This window comes from Protomyctophum parallelum, assembly GCF_964188405.1.
Source record: "Protomyctophum parallelum genome assembly, chromosome: 14".
In the NCBI taxonomy this organism is placed as follows: Eukaryota; Metazoa; Chordata; class Actinopteri; order Myctophiformes; family Myctophidae; genus Protomyctophum; species Protomyctophum parallelum.
The window spans coordinates 34,026,243-34,045,678 of NC_139709.1; the positions used below are offsets into that span (position 1 = coordinate 34,026,243).

Here is a 19,436-nt window from a genome sequence, read left to right on the forward strand (position 1 = left end):
GAAATGTACAGACCAGGGTCCATTCGGTTCCTCGTCTTGCATTGTCAGAGGATCAAAGTTTGGAGATTGGAAGGAGCATGTATTGGGCTTAAAACAATTTCAACCTGTCATTATAGAGCGTCGCAGTCCCGCCCCGGAATTCCCTGTTCATTTTCATCATAGACTTTTCAAAAAGTATTTATTTAAAGACGTTCACGCTGTGCAGAACAAAGCCAACTCGAGTTGTGACAAATCATGACAACAAACACAATTATTTTGGGCAGAAGAAATAATTAGAAAGAAGAAAAAACGGCAGGTTACAACACTTTTTTGTTTTTGTTTTTCATCTTTGTAATTATTTGTTTGGTCCAAAATATTGTGTTTTGTTGTCATGAAGTGTCACAACTCGAGTTGGCTTCGTACGACGCTTATAAGGTCTTTGAATAAATACTTTTTGAAATGTCTATGGGGAAAATGCATTGGTATTCATTTCCTGGGCCAGGCGTCGTCATGAAAGGGGGCTGGACTGCGACTGTAGGTGTTCCATTGCGATGCTTTGTGAACTTGTAGATCTAGTCTATTTGCGATACTTTTCTGTGACACTGTCGAGTTGAGTATGAAATAGACCATTAATTTATGAAGAAAAAATATATATATTAAAGATACAAAGTCCCTGCCTGACAGAAGTAACAATATAATATAATAACCCACCCACGCCTAATTTAAGTTATTAGCTCCCAAACTGCCATCGTTTAATATTCACCTATAGTTCTCACTCACTTGGAGCAGCTGCTGCCTTCTATATATTTCCCCCAACGACCGCTTGCCGTATTCCAGTTACCGCTCAGTGTTAAACGTCCTGTCATCGTCCGTAGTGGAAAAGACCTATATTTGAAGTCGTTTGGAACAGCAAATCACGATAGCCCTTAAGTTTATACAAAGAAAGGAAGAGAGTGAGAGAGAGAGAGAGAGAGAGAGAGAGAGAGAGAGAGAGAGAGAGAGAGAAAGTGTGCGTGAGTGCGTGCGTGCGTGCATGGTCAGAGATGCTTTAACAGTAACAGCTTAAAGGCCATTTTAATTAAAGCAGGGAAGAGAGATGATGCTCTCCCAGGCCATATGCAGCTGGCCTTCCAGACGCGTGCATGGCAGCTAGGGAGACGCATTGGGAAATGAGCATATGCCCTGGCAGGCCCAGTATACAGTAGAGCCTGTGTGGTGGGCTGGGATCACATATACAGTATAGAGCCTGTGTGGTGGGCTGGGATCACATATACAGTATAGAGCCTGTGTGATGGGCTGGGATCACATATACAGTAGAGAGGTTTGCAAAAATCCACACAGCTAGCCAGTGTTGATTTTGACAGCAAAGTTTGATTTTAGTTTTAGTCATATAGGGGCTCCATTTTCGTCACCGCTAAACCCCTTATCCCTAAACTTCTTTGCCTTTTTTTTTGACTATTTTAAAAAACATTTTTGAATAGTTCAACTAGCGAATCTACATTGACACGTTGTGAGCTTTGTAGACTGGCCATTTTAACTATTCAAAAATGTTTCGCTAAATAGTAAAAGAAAAAGGCAAATAATTTTAGGGATAAGGGGTTTAGCAGAGCCCATTGTCTCTTGAGTAGTTTTCATTTAGTTTTAGTCACATTTTGGTCACCTGGAATGTTTTAGTGTTGGTCTAGTTTCAGTCGACTCGACATCATACGATTTTAGTCGACTCAACATCATACGATTTTAACCGACTAAATCTACAGTTGATTTAGTCGACTAAAATGTATTTTGGCGGGCCTTGATGCCGTCGTAATGAGCTCACAAGTCTGTGGATCGGCTGTGTGATCTTGTAGATCTGCTATTTTCAGCATGCAACCAAGTGTAAAATGACTTATACTGGATCTCTTCTCCACTAGTCCCTTCCTATAACATTTTAGTCTAGTTTTTATTTGACGAAATTGTCAATATATTAGTTTTAGTTTTCATTTAGTTTCCATCTAGTTTTCGTCAGTGAAAAAAGGTAGTCGGCGGACGTTTTTTGTCTTGAAACACTCAACCGCCATGCTGTTTCCATGCACGGCAATCACACACATCTGGAGTGTTCATTTGACTCAGAAAAGGACCTCTAGAGAACAGGTGTTCCCAACCTTTTTGGACCAGGTATCCCTTGGGGGTAAGAATCCTTTCCAGGTACACCCTGGAAAAGACACCGATAAGCATATTTGCAACCTTACATTTAGATGCCATTGGAACTATTTGTATTAAAACTTTCAATCAAAGTCACAACACATTTTCACAATTGTATTTTGTGAAAATACTGGCTACACCAGGCGTGTCAGCGTCGCGTCAGGGAATGTTCCCTTTTTAATCAATGAAGGGTGGCTCCACTGCCCGATGTAGCCCCGCCGTTAGAATAGATGAAGACCTATTTGACAGTGCAGAAACATAATTGACTTCCTTGATGCATCAATTAAGCGTCAACGACCATCAGCTGGTCAGAGTCACAGACACTCAGCCTCTGCAGCACTGAAAGTGACTGCATGGAGTTTAATTTCTATCCAACTGTCCTTGAATGATGGAATATGATTAAGAATTACTGTGATTATGGTAAGCTCACATATCACACATACCATAATTCACTGGCAATTCTTTTTTTTAGAAAGACGCTATGCATCGCGGACGCCCAGGGGTACTTTGACACTTTCAGAGTTAAAATAACTAATAACTAATTCTCTCTCTCTCCCCCCCTTTTCTATCGCTCCATATTATTTATCGGTTGCACTGTTTTTCCTGGCCATCTCCCCTGCCTTCCTCCCCCAAGAGCTCAATCAGAGCAGAGTAAAGAGAGACGCACAATCAGCCTTGATCGCTTGCCAAGCATGAGATCATTCCCTGTGTTCTCTCACTTTGCTTTCTCTCTGTCTCGACCCCCCCCCCCACACACACACACACACACACACATCCCCCGCCCTTCCCCTCTCCTGTCCTCTCTCTCTCTCTCTCTGTCTCTACAGCTCCCCCCTCCCCAAAACGATGTAGTTTCTCACTGCCTGTTCGTGGTGTTGTGTGTTTTGTCTCCCTGGTGTCTTCAGAGCCCCCAGGAGCTAATTACTGAGGGGGATGTCCTCCTTTCTATAGCCTCCCTCCTTCTCGCCTCTGTTCTTGTTAGTGCGCACGTGTGTGTGTTGTGTGTGTGTATGTGTGTGTGTGTAACTCTCTCTCTCTCTCTCTCTCTCTCTGTTGTGTACAGCCAGGTTACATTGATTCCCCGAAACATTGAGCTGTGGCTCAGGAGGTAGAGCAGGTCGTCCAATGATCCCTGGGTCGGCGGTTCGAATCCCGGCTCCTCCTCCTGTCCACATGTCGAAGTGTCCTTGGGCAAGACAATGAACCCCACCTTGCCTCCAATGAGTTGGTCGGTGTGAGCTTGGTGTGAATGTGGGAAGTGAGGACGCTGGCGTCGACTGTTCGCCGCTTCACCTCCCAATGTATGAATGAATGAACCATTGTAAAGAGCGCTGAGCACTTGGAAAAGCGCTATAAAAATGCAATTCATTAAAAATGCAATTCATTATTCGTTTATCCTTTATATCTTTCTCTTTTGCACGCACGCACGCATGCGCGCGCACTCTCGCCCGCTCTCTCTCCCCTCTACCTGTCCTTGTTGCCTCAATGTTTCTAATTTACAGGGTCTCGCAGAGGCATATTTCCTAGTAGGTCGCTATAGCAATTTATGTTCTTTTGACAAATGTTGTATTTCATAATCTGCGGTCTATCCATATCGAATAGGAAGTGATTTACATGGACCATTTGGGCCACTGGGCATGGAGTTAATAGTATACCTTGAAGGGTACCTTGAAGTGTCCTCTTTTAGTATGAAGTATACTTTACCAGTTGACCAAGTGTTGCGGTGCAAGGAACACTTTGTGATGAACTATGGCACGTGGCACGCTCTCCTGCGGCAGGTTGGCACATGCGCAGTGTAAACAGGAACTGCGAAGATGGGAGTGTTCCAGCAAACAAAAAATAAATTAAACTTGGCTTATATACCTGAGCCCAGTATTTGCTTTCCTGCTGATTATGATTGCTAATTGGCTGCTGTGCCTCACACCGTGGCTCTGATACATTTTTCTACCCCAATTTAGACGTTGCCAATTCTCCCCCATATGTTTAGTAGTCCCTGTCCCTGTTTAGGAGCAGCGGTGGCCGAATGGTTTGCGGAGCGGTCTTGATATCGGAAAGGTCGCTAGTTCGTATCCAAAATCATCGGACTTCCTACACCCACACTTTCTGATATGAACAATAAGGCCATCACACGACTAGCACTCTCGATATCAAATGACACTGACCATCCTCTGTATCGCTTCTTTAACCTCATGCCATCTGGACAAAGATACAGAACCTTGCCATTGAAATAGGTCCGTTTTAGTAGGAGTTTTGTCCCTTCAGCCATCGCGGCATTAAACAAACTGCCCCGCCGATATAGGATGGTTCTGTACACAGTGGGGACCTCATGTTTTGTTTTTGTATTGTCTTGGTGTTATGTGCTCTGTGTTGTTTTTGATGTGGGTGTTGAACAGATTGTGAAGACAAATATCCTTCGGGACAATAAAGATTATTATTATTATTATCCCCGGACCGGCACGTTAAAATTACCACCGCTGAAGTGCCCTTGGACAAGGCATTGAACCCCTACCATGAAATGTTCTATGAGCAGGGCCTGGCTGTAAACAAGTTATTGAGCTTAGTCCAGTTACCCTGGGTAAACATAGTACCTTTCCTTTTTCCTTTCCCTGCTCAACCCCTACCATTTGGTCTGCGGGTGGTGCAGTGTAGTGCACACATGGGCAATTGGCGGCCCCCGGGGGCCCAACCTTCACTTAACGCGGCCCGCAGGTTAATATCAGAATACTGAGATGTCATTGATTTCAGCTGTTGCAAATTACAATTCTTAACACGCAAGCATGACCCCTCTTTAATAGTAGTAGCCTATTCAAATGTTATTGTCTTTTTCCCATGTCCAACAATGTTAACATAACTAACTAAATGCATTTGAAATTCAATACAAAGGTTTCAGGATTCCAATTTTTTTTTAAAGCAACAAATAATTCAGGATTTTAATTCAAATATAGCAAAAAATAGCTGATCTACAAGCTCAGAACGGGTAGCAGTGCGCGGTTGTTCCATTCTGGTCGAAACAGAGTCGGGGTGCTGCTATTGTGCATGTTGGCTCAATGGAAACACTGCTACACCAGTGGGTCTCAAAGTGTCCTTGAGTGGGTTCAACATAGTGAACCAACACCAGGATGGATAGAAAGAACGTCGGGCACAAATACCTTAAAGGACATGAAAAATGTCGGGAACAAACACGGCTGTGCTTACATACTTTGATTCCTTGATGCTGTATTGCTGTCTCCATGCTGGAAAGCTGAAAATCTAATTCCGTTTTCTGGCTCATTCCCTCGACGTGACCTGCTGTGGCAGTTATTTACTGAGCAAGTCTGCACCATTGTGAGGTCAGTTTAATACAAGCACACCGGATAGTCGCTCAATGTTTACTCAATGTAAACAAACCAGACAAGCCAACAAGTATGGCTGCCGCTACCACGTGACAACTACGTTGACGCCCCCCTCAAGGAGATTTTGGTACGCTCTATAGGGTCCAGATGAGTTTGTTGGGAGTTCCCAGCAAAGCCAGAGGCAGCATGGTAGGATACAAACAGTGTTGTTTTTGGCAGCAAATTTAGATTTTAGTTTTAGTCATAGTCTCTTCAATAGTTTTCATTTAGTTTCAGTCACATTTTAGTCACCTGGAATGTTTTAGTGTTAGTCTAGTTTTAGTCGACTAAATATCATAAGATTTTAGTCGACTAAATCTACAGTTGATTTAGTCGAACAAAATGTATTTTGGCGGGCCTCTATGCCGTCGTAATGACAGTTTTTTTTTCACTTGCTGAAAATAGCCGATCTACAAGCCCAGTAGCCCACAACGCGTCGCAGTGCAACGGGTTGTGAGCTTGCAGATCGTCTATTTTCAGCATGCAGCTAATTGTAAAATGACTTATACTGGATCTCTTGTCCTTCCTTCCTAACATTTTAGTCTAGTTTTTATTTGTTGACGAAATTGTCAGTATATTTAGTCTTAGTTTTAGTCATCATAGCTTCGTTTTCATTTAGTTTCCATTTAGTTTTCGTCAGTGGAAAAAGGTAGTGGACGTCAACATTTTTCGTCTTAGTTTTAGTCGACGGAATCAACACTGGATCCAAACAGCAGTCTCTCCACAGTGGTGGGCAGGAACAAAGCTGCACCGCCCCTATGGTTTCTGGAGCCAGACTGTTGACTCATACTGTGTGAAGCTCTGAAAATAAGCCTGGAGTAAAGCTGAATAGCTGATGTCACGCTCCCCCCCCCCCCCCCCCCCTTCCGTTTCGTCTTTGCAGTCGCAGACATTGAGTCCTATACTGTTTGTTAATCAAATTAGTTGAACTGTATATATAGCTTGCTAAGTATTTTCGTGAACTGAAATGACGAACAGATGACAGCTTTATCCTGCCTTGGCTTTCAGGGGATGTCGTTCCAGACACTCTATCCTGTGTAGCATCAGTGGTTGTGAAATAGTTGTCTTGCTAATTGTCTTGTTAATTGCACCACCCTGAGAGACGACATGCGCCACTGTTATTGTCGAGCCTCTGTGCTGTAGTAGTTATGCCTGTAAAGATATTTCTTTGGCGTTTTTTTGCCTTTTATTGATAGGGTACAGTCATTAGACAGGGAAGAGGGAGAGAGATGGGGAGTGACACGCGGTTAAGGCCGTCGGGCTCAGGAGTCGAACCGGCGGCGGCGACGCCGTCCGGCTGGCTTGGCAGCCTAGCGGTGTGCCCAGACGGTTGAGCTAAACCGTCCGGGCCTTATTCTTGCCTCTTGCTCTCTTTATTCGGTTTCCTTTAAAAAAATAATTTATTATCATTATTTGATATATTAGTTGCTACAATGCTATAGCGTTCCCCTATGGGGTTGATTCAATCACATCTAATGGGGTCTATGATGTAACGTGACGGGGTTGAGGTGGATGATAAAAGCGTGTAGAGATGAAATGCGTGGGAGAGTTCAGCATCTACCAGGAATGAGTTCCTCTCCATTATTTATAACACTTCTTCACTATGACCTAGTTTGCTGCACAGCGGTAACCACTGTCCTCCTCTCTTATCTCTTGATGTCTCTCTTCAGCCCAGCTATAGCTCTCTCAAAAACACGTGTACTCTCTCTCTCTCTGCATCAACTCATTTATAATGCTGATCTAAGAACGAAAGCCGGTTTGGGGGCATAACCGGTTTGGGGGCATAATGGGAGATGTTGTGCTTTGAGCTTCATGCAATACATCTTGTCAGCCAGTATTGGCCCTATACTGTACCTCGTTACATGATTTAAATGTCTATAGTAAGAGAAGAGCAGGGAGACCACCTCCACGTTACTGGCACTGCGCAAATAGCATGGAATCTCACTTTTAAATGCTCCAGTTTAATTCACAGCACAGCGGCAATATACGACGTTTCAACCTTGCAGTCTTTTTCAGTATATCTCTGCTGTCGCGAAGAAACCAACTAACTCCAAAATGTTCATTTTTTCAGGAAACAATTTTAGGAAATTCTGAAAACCCTATATTTTGAAATCAAAGCAATACTGCCTCAAAGTTGGTGTTATGACTTTATATATTGTCAATTACTTGCATGAGAGGGGGAGAGGTGGAGTTAGCTGCTTTAGCAGACATTTTGAGGGTCCAATGAAGTTAAGAGGTTTTTGTCCAAAGCATTTTTCCAAACTTTCCATAGAGCGCCGAAGTCTGACGTCACTTTCAGTAGAGGGCGCCAGTACACAGTTTCATGTATTTTTGTATTTGCATTGAAATCCCCATAGAGATTCCTCGTTGACATAAGCTCAGCTGGCAGTGACTCGACTCGTAGTAACCAGCTGCAGCTGTTTGACTCGTTTCTAGAGCTTATTGTGTTACTCTTTTGGTATATTTATACATTTCCACCTTCAGTCGATGCTTCATATCGATATGAGTGAAAAGGCCGGGATGATCGGTTTATTTTTCAAACACAGTTCTTATATGAAGAGATATTTTCGAAACAACCCACAGACGTAAATTGTGTTCAATGGCACTGAATTATGAAAATAATTGAACAAAAAAATCGAAAACTTCAAAAATGGAGTTAGGTGAGTTAGGTGTCCTCCCGACAGCGACGATATGATATCTTGTATTTTTACACGGCTTGGTTGAATGCTTGATTCTGATTGGTCAGTGGCTGAATTCGGCGTGTTATGTAAGGGATAATGTCTGCCGACAGGGGGTTTAACCACCGGCGCAAAGTGAAGGTGGTTAAAAACAAGGAAGTGAGTTGATCAAATAGAACCCATTTTCGGGTACTGCTTTGTCTATTTCTCTCTCAAGTGTTTTCAGAAATATTTTTGAGAGCTGTAGAGATGTTTAGCTGTAAATTACACTGTGTGTGTGTTTACATGGCTGTCATGTCAAGGTTCATGTTTTAGGTTGTTATTAGAGTAAAAGATGATGATAAAGATAATTTGCTGCTTTCTTTTGTTCTAGGGTTTTTTAGCTCTTTTTGACAGGGCATTCGAACATGGGGCTAAATATGTATTTGTTTACAAAATGTTATAGCGATTTCTTTTTTTAAATTATTTACTATAGTCCTACTAGACCCCAGGAAATTACATCTGGCCACAAAAGATCACTGAATGTGAAGGGGGTGACAAACTGACCTGTTGAGCTATACAACACAGTATGGCAGCCCCCTATAGTAGGCTACCCCCCGGCCTTCACATTCAGTAGATCCTATAGTCTAGTAGGACTATAATAAATAATAAAAAAAAATAATCGAATTCCCCCGCCCCCGTGTCAAAAATAGCTAAAATCGCTAAAACGAAAGAAAGCAGCAAATGAAAAAAAATGAACACTCATCTTTTACTTTCTCTAATAACCTAAAACATGAACCTTGGTTGAAAAAAACTAAAGTTGTCCTTTAAGTCCCACAGAGGTTTGTAATTGGCCCTCTCTTTTTTTGCCCAAATCTAGCTCACGACAAGCTTTGTGAGCTAGATTTGGGTTTTTTTTCCATCGACTGTTCGGCCATTTTATGCATGCCCAGAAAGCATGTACAGTACACACTCCTGAGGATCGTTGCAAAATGCAGCACAAAACCACACACAAACACACACGCATGCGCACACACACACACACACACACACACACACACACACACACACACACACACACACACCCTCACACACGCTGCCGAGCACAAACACACACACACAAAAAAATAAGTACTGTATGAAGTGATTCACTTTGTCCAGCCCATTGCACTTTGGCTCCCAAAAATGGCATCTAAAAAGTGCCCTATTGTTGAATTGCCAGCTCATTTCACTGCTTTCTCGTTCTTTATGCCGCTGCTGCTGCCACTGCAATAAGGGTTGGAATGTGTCGCAGTAAAACCTTCACCAGCGGCTCAGAGGGAGACACTCCAGCATAGATGAGTGTGAAGCAAGCGCCTGATTACACTGGGTTGCGCATAGCTGATCCACAAGCTCACACTGTGTGTGTGTGTGTGTGTGTGTGTGTGTGTGTGTGTGTGTGTGTGTGTGTGTGTGTGTGTGTGTGTGTGCGCGCGCGCGTGCAGTGCATTAGTGCATGCCTGCCTGCGTCCATTTTCACACTGTCTCAGAGTCTAATTAACTCTGATGATTATTTTGCTGGGGGATGCATTGTGTATGCTCACACAGTTTTATTTTATTTTATGGCTTTCAGTGCTAATTAGTAATTACAGATAATGGATGACTAGTGGTTAATCAGAGGGGGATACGTATAAGGAGAGAGAGAGAGTGTGAGACAGGTAGGGTTCTAGGGAAGGGAGGGAGAAGGATATATAGGGGGGGGAAGCACGGTAAAGGTGGAATGCTAAATAGAGAGAGGTACTTTGTCTTCATGACTATCGGAGAGCATTAGTATGTGGCACCGGTTGCGGTTCAGTCTGCAAACTCTGCACTGCGAACGAACGTCCTCTCTCCGGAAGTTGTTTTCTGTAGCGGTGTCCTATCTGAATTCTGAACTCCTTCCAAAAAACCCCCCAAAAAGTCGACTGAGATTGTGAGAGAATTGAGAGAGAGAGAGAGAGAGAGAGAGAGAGAGAGAGAGAGAGAGAGAGAGGGGGAGAAGGAGGGAGAGAAGGAGGGAGAAGTGAGAGAGAGAGAGAGAGAGAGAGAGGGAGAAGGAGGGAGAGAAGGAGGGAGAAGGGAGAGAGAGAGAGAGAGAGAAGGAGGGAGAAGAGAGAGAGAGAGAGAGAGAGAAAAGGAGGGACAACGAGGTAGAGCAAGGAAAAACAACTGAGGAAACAGTTTTCTAGTTCCAGAAGTGTCTAGACGAGATCAGTCTGTATAAGCCTGCCCTGGATCTCTCCCAGATTTAATAAGGACCTCCCTTGTGTTCCATCACGTCTCTGCCAGCAGATGGGTTTTTTTTTCAAGCCAACTTTCAAAGGGAGTGCCCCCCCCCCCCCACCACCACCACCTCCTCCGCCTCCACCTTGATTCAGTGTTGATTTAGTCAACTATAAAGCTATGACGAATAATCGTCGACTACCTTTTTTTTCACTGACGAAAACTAAATGGAAACTAAATTAAAACTAAGCTATACGATGACTAAAACCAAGATTAAATATTATTGGCAATTTCGTCGACAAATAAAAAGTCATTCTACACGTCATTCTGTGACGTGTCGTGAGCTTGTAGATCTGCTATTTTCAGCAAGTGTAAAATGAGCCATTACGACGGCAGCAAGGCCCGCCAAAATACATTTTAGTCGACTAAATCAACTGTAGATTTAGTCGACTAAAATCTTATGATATTTAGTCGACACTAAGTAACACTAAGACATTCCAGGTGACTAAAATGTGCCTAGAGCTAAATGAAAACTGTTCAAAAGACTATGACTGTTCAACACCTGCCTCGATCCAACATCAAAGCCCTGTCAGAAAGTTCACTCAGGCTCACGCAGAGACCTCCACACTTGGGAAAAAGTCATGACTCATTGGGGATTCAGAGCACATTTATTCAGTATTTTAGCCGTGATGTAAGCACCCCCTCCAGAGATACTACCCATAGAGTTATACTGTGTCCCTCCGTCGGACTAAATCTGAGATGAAAACAACCATGAAAGTCGAATTTTACCGCTTTTCTTGCAACAACAAAGCTACTGGTCTACCAAATCTGGCCGTGACAGGCCGCCCGCCCAACACTGAATACTATCGCCATTTTATTTCATTGTGTCAATTAAATCCTCTATTAAACTAGATTCAACATACAGTACTCAACCCTGCACACATTCTAAATATGCCCCCGAAATATTGTACTGAGCAAATGGACTGTTACCACCTTCAATTATAATGATAATAATGGTCTTTATTGTCTCCACATCGTATATTTTCTTTGTCATGGACACTTGTACAGAACATTAATAATTCTACTCGAGTTGGTTGCATTAAGACCCATTTTAACCCTCAATGGCTTTCTTTCAGAAAAATAACGTCATTGTAAAAAGATTCACACGTTTAAATATTCTATTTACAATGAGACGCGGACGGGAGCTGGTGCCACTTGGACACGGACTTAACGTAGACTACAAAATGACGTCGGACTTAAATACCGAATAGCTCACTTCTGTTGGCAAACCAGTTTTCATATCCATTATATATTTGCTCACCTTCTTCTGCAGTGTTCTCAGTGTGCTCAGGAAGTTGGAACCTTAATTCCTTCTGGTTTCGACTGCTAGAAGTGGTATCGGTGAGCCAGTATGTTTCTTTTTTTTGTTATCAAATGTTTTTTAATTAAGACAAAAATCACAATAAGACACGTTAACATCATGAATGACTTAAAGAAAACAAAACACATATGAAACACATCAACAGCAAAAGCAAAGAACACAAAAACAAAAACAAACAATCCCACCCACCCCTCCCCCCCGAGACCAAAGATGCCACAAAATGTCATTACTCCTACTACTGTGCAATGGATTTTTTTTTTTAATAAATAATGATAATAATAATAATAATAATGATTAAACCATGCCCTTAACCAAATCTGCAATACCAGACCAAATCTCAATGTTTTCCTCTTTTGCACCATGCAATCTTGCTGTAGACATTTCTAGATAAATGATATCTAGAAAGGTCAAAGCCCATTGGCGAAATGACAATGTATGAGGCGGGTTCCAGTGCGAAGCAACCATCTTCTTTGCGGCCGTTACGCCAGCAAAGAAGACACGGATACGGGTGTTATTTAATGGCAACTGGGATACATCATTTAATAAGACTAGAGATGGGGAGGGTGTGGTGAGCCAGTATGTTATAGGAACGGTCTTCCCTCTGGTTCTAACATAAACGGGGATCGTACGTTGTGAATCATTGTGGCCATTAAAGATCCACGAGGCACTTATATTTCAAAGAGTATAGTGGGTTCCCCGTGAAGTTTGCCGGCCAAACATTTCCCAAGTTTGGCATCTCTCCATCTGGCCACACAATCATCCTCCAGTGTGTATTGGCTCAATGCTCCACCTTCTGGGGAGAAACATGGCTGTCGTGCATCACTGATCAGATCCATCGCTGAGCGTTGAGTTCAATGTGAAGTTCTCTCTCTTTTATTACATTTTTTCTAAAAATGTTATCCCACAATTTTGCAACCCATTTTTTCCCTCCCACTGTCAATTATCGAATGTAATACTGGGCGCTATACACTTCCTCATGCCAACCTGTGGAGAGCAACGGACTGACCTCATGCTTCCTTCTATGCATGAGGAGTCCAAGCCACTTCTTTGGACCTGACTGGTTCCCCCAGTTGGACGTAGCGTGTGGAAGGAACACGTTATTCCGACCAGTTCCTTTTCCCTTCCATCAGGCACCGGGGGGAGGCTGGCCAGGGGGAGGCAGTTTAGAGACTGCATGTGAGGGTACCTAGGATTTTTCAAAAATAGCTAAAGTATTGATTGATTGATTTATTAACAGTTTGCAGAATTCCAGCACATTTCAAGTATACAACTCAATACAAAAACTGTTAACTGTGAGTGGACGACACCATAAAGCATTACACTTGTTTTGTCACACTAGTTTTTCAATTCATCATTCATTTGAAATTCATTCAAGTATAACATAATGCTTAAAACACCAAAAGGGGTTCCCGCCCCAAAATGGGGCGGGAAACTCTTAAAAACTCTTAACATACAGTATGTGGGTTTGACATAATACACTGATGAAGACATTGATGAAGAATGTTCGATGCGGCGAGTTGGACAACTGCAGGCGAGTTCTCCCGGTATCCGTTCCAGGAGTGTATATCAATAACACACACACACACACACACACACACACACACACACACACACACACACACGTTTTGGCAGAAATGGAACCCTTCATTTTGCATTCCGTCCCCGTCTGTCCTCCTGCCCTAGAGTGTCTCACACGGTGTGTTTGACCCACTGGGTTTGCAGATGGTCCAGCCCCTGCTTACTCAGTGGCTCACTCCCCCCCCCTGTGCACACATCCCCATAATAATAACGGTGCATGGGGCCTCGCGTGCCCAGCTTCACTAACAAGTCCTTCGTCCTCTCTCCTTCAGATCGCCGCTGCATTTTAATTAGTGTCCCGTACAATCCGTTTAACGACGCTCCCCCCCCCCCCCTCTCTCTTCCCCCCAGCCCCCCCCCCCCTACATGATGGTGTATAGCCGAGCGTGTGACCATTCTTTTTAATTGTTTTTTTCCGGGCAGTATAGCAGCTTTGGTTCATTAAGAGAGGCTGGTGAATGTCGACTGTCGGGGCTAGCCCGGGTGTTTCTGTCGGTATGCCTGTGTGTGTGTGTGTGTGAGTGTATACGTACAGTACTGCGGCCCAATCCCAATCCGCTCCCTCACTGACTTAGCTGTGCGTTCATGTGAAGTCTGCGAGGGCTTGAGGGATGTCCCATTTGAAATCGGTAAGTCAGTGAGGGCTCAGCCCCGCCCCTTTATGTGCCCTTTGCCAAAGTCAGCGTCGATGCTGACTTTGGCTGACTTTAGCAAATAAATTACCCACAGTTCATAGCGTTACCAGTGGAATGAGGCGGATCCTCCGAACGTCAATCATTTAGGTATGCAAATTAGTTATGTATCGCGATTAGAATGTCAACAAACACAATAGTGCTTTCTCACTGTTCTCAAAAGGAGACGGCTATATATTTAATAACAATAATAATAATAAGGGAAACATGATGAGAAATGACTAATGAGCAAAGTAAAATAATATGGAAATGAAATGTATAATGAATATTACAACCCATATCACACAGGAAAGTGTATTTATGAAACTAATAATAAAACGATCAGCTTAAATACTAAAATAGACGTGATAGACATGTATAAATAGGCCAAGCGTGTAGGTAGGCACTGGCTGTGAATAAGGACAGTTTTTATAAAGTGATGCAAAGTGTCATGAATGGCGGACTCGACTTCAAAGTGCTGTCCCATTTCTTTCACAACAATTTTGAGCCCTTGCAGCCTCTCACCCTCAAGCACTTACAGCTGACGTCATTAAAGTCAATGAGGGTCCAGGGCTCAGGGCTTGAGGGAGGCAATTGGGATGGGCCTGCATGTGTGTGCATGTGTAAAGGCTTTCATAGGGTGTATGTGTGTGTGCGTGCTCCGTGTCGTATATAGCTCATGCGCGTCCATTAAGGAGTGTCTCATGAATCATGAGCTACTATAGCAGCCTCGTCTCTTCACCTCATATTTACACTCAGTCAGCGACAAACAAGGCACTCTGTCAAAGTCTTCAAAGTCACTTACAGTTCACCCCCTCGCTTGTCATAATTCCTGGAGCCAGAGCTGGAGCTGCATGGAGCTCTCTCTAAAAAGAAACCGCCTCAAGCCGCTTCAGACACACGCAGACAGAGTTGTGTGTCCTTGTGGGGCTGGAACATTTTTGGAAGGGATTCTAGAATGTGTCAGCGTACTGTGGCAGCAGCGGTGGTAGAGGAGTCGACAGGTTGAGGGCGCCGGAGAGGAAGTGAGCGCGAGCGGTGGCGATTGATTCCATCTGGCAACAGATTAATCCACTCGGGACGGGAACAACGCACCTGTGTGTTGCCTTAACGAACCCTTATTTTAAACTTTAGCTGTTGGGAAAATAGCAGATCGTACAAGCTCGTAGCTTGTAGATTTGCTATTTTTTGGAAAGAATCGAGAAAACGTGTGCAAATCTTTGGACATTTTGTAGAATCTGCAGGGTCTTTTTTGTCAAATAGGTATAATATAATAATTTATAGAAAACAAAAAGAAAAGAGAAAGAAAACCCTCAACCCTCCCACCCATATACTGCTCAGTGACACCGCATACTATAGAATTAAATAGTAATAATAATTAAAAAAATGGAAAACACCTGAAAAGAAAATGGCGTACAGTCAGTGGTATCCTGTCTATTAATTGTTTCTACTCAAGTAGTGGACAAGAATCTGCAGGGTCTAATGGGTTAAAAGAGTGACACAGTCTGGAGGTCGGCGAATTCTAATACCCCCCCCCCCCCCGCCTATACCACAACAAACCACACATATGCACACTGTCGGGTGGAATATATGTCGCCCCGGGCAGTCGGGCACCCTGCAACCAACAACAGAGGAAGACAGGGAGAGTAGAAAGAGAGACATGTTAGTTTGCTCTTTGACAGCAGGGTGGCAGTGGGTCTCTAGATTAAAAGCCTGCCCTGTCTGTCTACTTGGTTGTGTTCCGGCGGTGTCTGTCTGTCATGCAGCCAAACAGCAGGCCTATAAGCTCTACAGAGGCTTGTAGATTACAGTGTGACACCTGCAACGCAAAGAAAAGTACGACAGAGCTTCATACTCAGATGCCGGTTCCCCCGTCTGTCCACACACAATCCACGCGCACGCACGCACGTGCGCACGCTGGGAAATGTCATACAGTATGGCAGTAGATGTCGAGCGTGCGCATAAATCTTACGTGTCACCTGTTTAATTGAAAATGGAGCTGATTAGATGGGGCTTCCTGAGGCTATATAGGTGAAGTCACATTCACTCCTTGTCGCATCTCTTCGTCCTTTATCTTTCCATCTCTCTCTCTCTCTCTCTCTCTCTCTCGCACGCACGCACGCACGCACTCACGCACACATCAATACTCACCTCCAGCAGTGAGGGCTGTCGGTCAGATGGACAACCTTAAGAGGGCAGAGAACCCTGGAGGTATAAATGAGTGATATGCTCTGCTCTCCTCCCTTTCACACACACACACACACACACACACACACACACACACACACACACACACACACACACACACACGCACGCGCACACAGACAAACAGTCAGGATTGGCGCTACAGCCTGCTCCAGCACAGCTGTTCTGCATCAAACCCTCTTCTATTTTAGTCACGAAAGACCCCCCCCCACCCACACCTGTCTTCCAGACCGTCTCTAGCGTTACTTTTTAATTGCTTTGCATCCTGAAAACAGCTGGAGTGAGGATGAGACCCGAGATGGAGGGTATGAGGGAAAGCGAGTGGTGGGTGAGAGGAGTCATGGGGGAGTTCATATCCCCGGACTATCTACACTTAAGTGTTAAATAAATTTACTTACAGTGGAGATTAGGAGGGAGAAACTATAAACCAACTCTCTGTGACACTAAACACACTGAGGTTGAATCATATAGGCCCGTGAGCGTATAGATACCTCATTGGTGGTATCATCTGAAATCATCATTCTGAATCAACTCTCTGAATGTTCAACCAATTTTAGCATGCTCTTTTGGACTGAAGTCGATAAAAAAAGGCTTCTAAATCCAAAAAACGTTTTGATCGGCCCAAAACATTGTAATTATTGTCATGATTTGTCACGATCCGAGTTGGCTTTGTCCGCGGCGTAACCGTCTTTAAATAAATACTTTTTGAAAAGCCTATGGAGAAAATGAATGGAGAATCATTTCCTGGGCCACTTGTCGTTCTGAAAGGGGGCGGGACTTCGACGCTCTATAGAGGTCCCTCAACGGGCACGTGCAGAGAGTGTTAGAGAGGCAGTGGCTGAAATCCCATAAGAGGGCATTTTTGGCCCAAAATAGCAGATCTACAAGCTCTCAGCACGTCGCACTGAGAGCTTGTAGATCAGCTATTTTCAGGGCGCAACCCTGCACTCTTTATCTACTGGAGATGCGGTGTACATACCGCATGGATTTCGAAACAAATTAGTTCAGGAGACCTTCAGGACAATTCTCCTAGAAGGCTGCCTTCCTCAGGCATGGCATGGAGAGGAGAGGAGGGGCATTTAGCATTCCTTTCACCATGTAGTAAATGCTGCATTCGTGGTCTGGAGAGGGCAGTTGTTTTACTCACTCACACGTTAAGACACACGCAAGACACACTTGTGTCCTGTGTCTTGCAACAAGGTTGTGTCTTCAAACCATGTGACTCCCATTGGAAATGCATTGAGGCGGCCATGACACACAGAACACACAGGACACAAGTGTGTCTTGCGTGTGTCTTAGGTGTGCGTGAGGCCTAAAAGGGCAGGGGCTGAAGCCCCCTCTATGTGTGCACGTCCCTGCCCCTCAACATTGCCATTCCATATTAATGTGACCAGATTTGACTGAGAGACTGCCATCGCACAAATTCCAGCTTTTTTTAATGAGTTAATAGCACAGGCAGACTTTTCACATACTAAAGCATGTCTGAAATAAGCGTCAGAGCTGAAATAGACATGTAAATATGAAATAAATGCTTAGCTATAGGTGTAATGTGTAATGACCACAGAAGTGATCCTTTCAAGCCTCTCTTCTCAACTCGCTGTTTTCTGCAAGACATTACTCTATAAGCCATATCTCCAAAACTGGTGGGTCAAACTGAACAACCAATATATCAATTTGAAGCTATGATTAATTGGATTTAAAAAAAGTCTCTCAGTCAAATTTGGTCATTTAGCTCAGCTCAGCTCTTTGGTCTTGTGGCCATAAGGACCTGTTAGTCTAAGTGCCTTTATTTTATTATATTCTATTCATATGTATGTACTGTATGTTTTTTTGGGGTTTTTTTAAGTACCGGTAATTGTATTGTCAGATGTATTATGTATTGTTCTGTTGTCTTGTTTGTTTATACAAAAAAAATGCAATAAGTATATTGTTTAAAAAAAAAACATGCAAGCCCTGCATGGCTATAGCATAGTTATCCACCTTTCTACTTCATGGTAACACTGCATTGAAACCGTCCGATTGACCACAGAAGATTAACAGACCTGGTTTCTTATTATTGCCCTCCTATGCTGACGGTGAAATCCTCTCCGCCACCCGGTGTGACCTCTTTGACCCGTTTTGTTCATGGTTTCTATACTTTCTGCTGAGCTTAGCAGCAGATCTATAGCTGAACTATAAGGACAGCATATGCTCTTTGTCCAGCCACTGGAGAGACAAACAACAACAACCACACGTTCAGCGCTTGCTTTGTGTTATTATTAAATAAGACTTGGCAGAAATTGTTTCCAATTTTGTTAATGATGACCCCTATGTTCTCTTTTTGGCGTTGATGCAGACTTTTCATTTGTTTTTTTGTGTGTGTGTGTGTGTGTGTGTGTGTGTGCGTGCGTGTGTGCGTGTGTGCGCGTGTGTGTGCGTGCGTGCGACGCCGTGTGTGCAGTTGGCGTTCACACCAGAGTGCAGGTTCAAGGAGTCTGTGTTTGAGAACTACTACGTGATCTACTCGTCCACTGTGTTCCGGCAGCAGGAGTCGGGCCGCGCCTGGTACCTCGGCCTAACCAAGGAGGGCCAGGCCATGAAGGGAAACCGAGCGAAGAAGACCAAGCCCTCCTCACACTTTGTGCCCAGGCCCATTGAAGGTATATCAGAACAGAAAGCCAGTGTTGTTTTTGGCAGCCATTTTCGATTTTAGACTTTAGTCATAGTCTTTTGAATAGTCACATTTTAGTCACCAGGAATGTCTTAGTGCTAGTCTCGTTATAGTCGACTAAATATCATAAGCTTTTAGTCTAGACTAAATCTACGGCTGATTTAGTTGACTAAAATGTATTTTGGCGGGCCTTGATGCCGTTGTAATGACTGATTTTACACTTTCTGAAAATAGCAGATCTACAAGCACACTTGCTTGTTATTTTCAGCATGCAACCAAGTGTAAAATGACTTATACTGGATCTCTTGTCCACTAGTCCCTTCCTAACATTTTAGTCTAGTTTTTATTTGTTGACGAAATTGTCAATACATTTAGTCTTAGTTTTAGTCACCGTAGCTTAGTTTTCATGTAGTTTCCATTTAGTTTTCGTCAGTGGAAAAGGGTAGTCGACGAACATTTTTCGTCTTAGTTTTAGTCGACCAACACTGCAGAAAGCACACACACTACATGCACAGTTTACAC

The 19,436-nt window shown here is 43.6% G+C and overlaps 1 protein-coding gene across 2 annotated transcripts in view; it reads left to right on the top strand.

Annotated features, from left to right (window-relative positions):
- The window catches only part of fgf12a (fibroblast growth factor 12a), a gene marked incomplete at its 5' end in the record, with an annotated part of 45,292 nt that overhangs the window by 23,119 nt on the left and 2,737 nt on the right, over window positions 1–19,436 (top strand). For both annotated transcript variants that reach the window (XM_083781092.1, XM_083781093.1), the window contains one exon: window positions 18,705–18,903. In XM_083781092.1, the coding sequence (XP_083637218.1) occupies window positions 18,705–18,903 (199 nt within the window). The remainder of the gene's footprint in view (window positions 1–18,704; window positions 18,904–19,436) is intronic.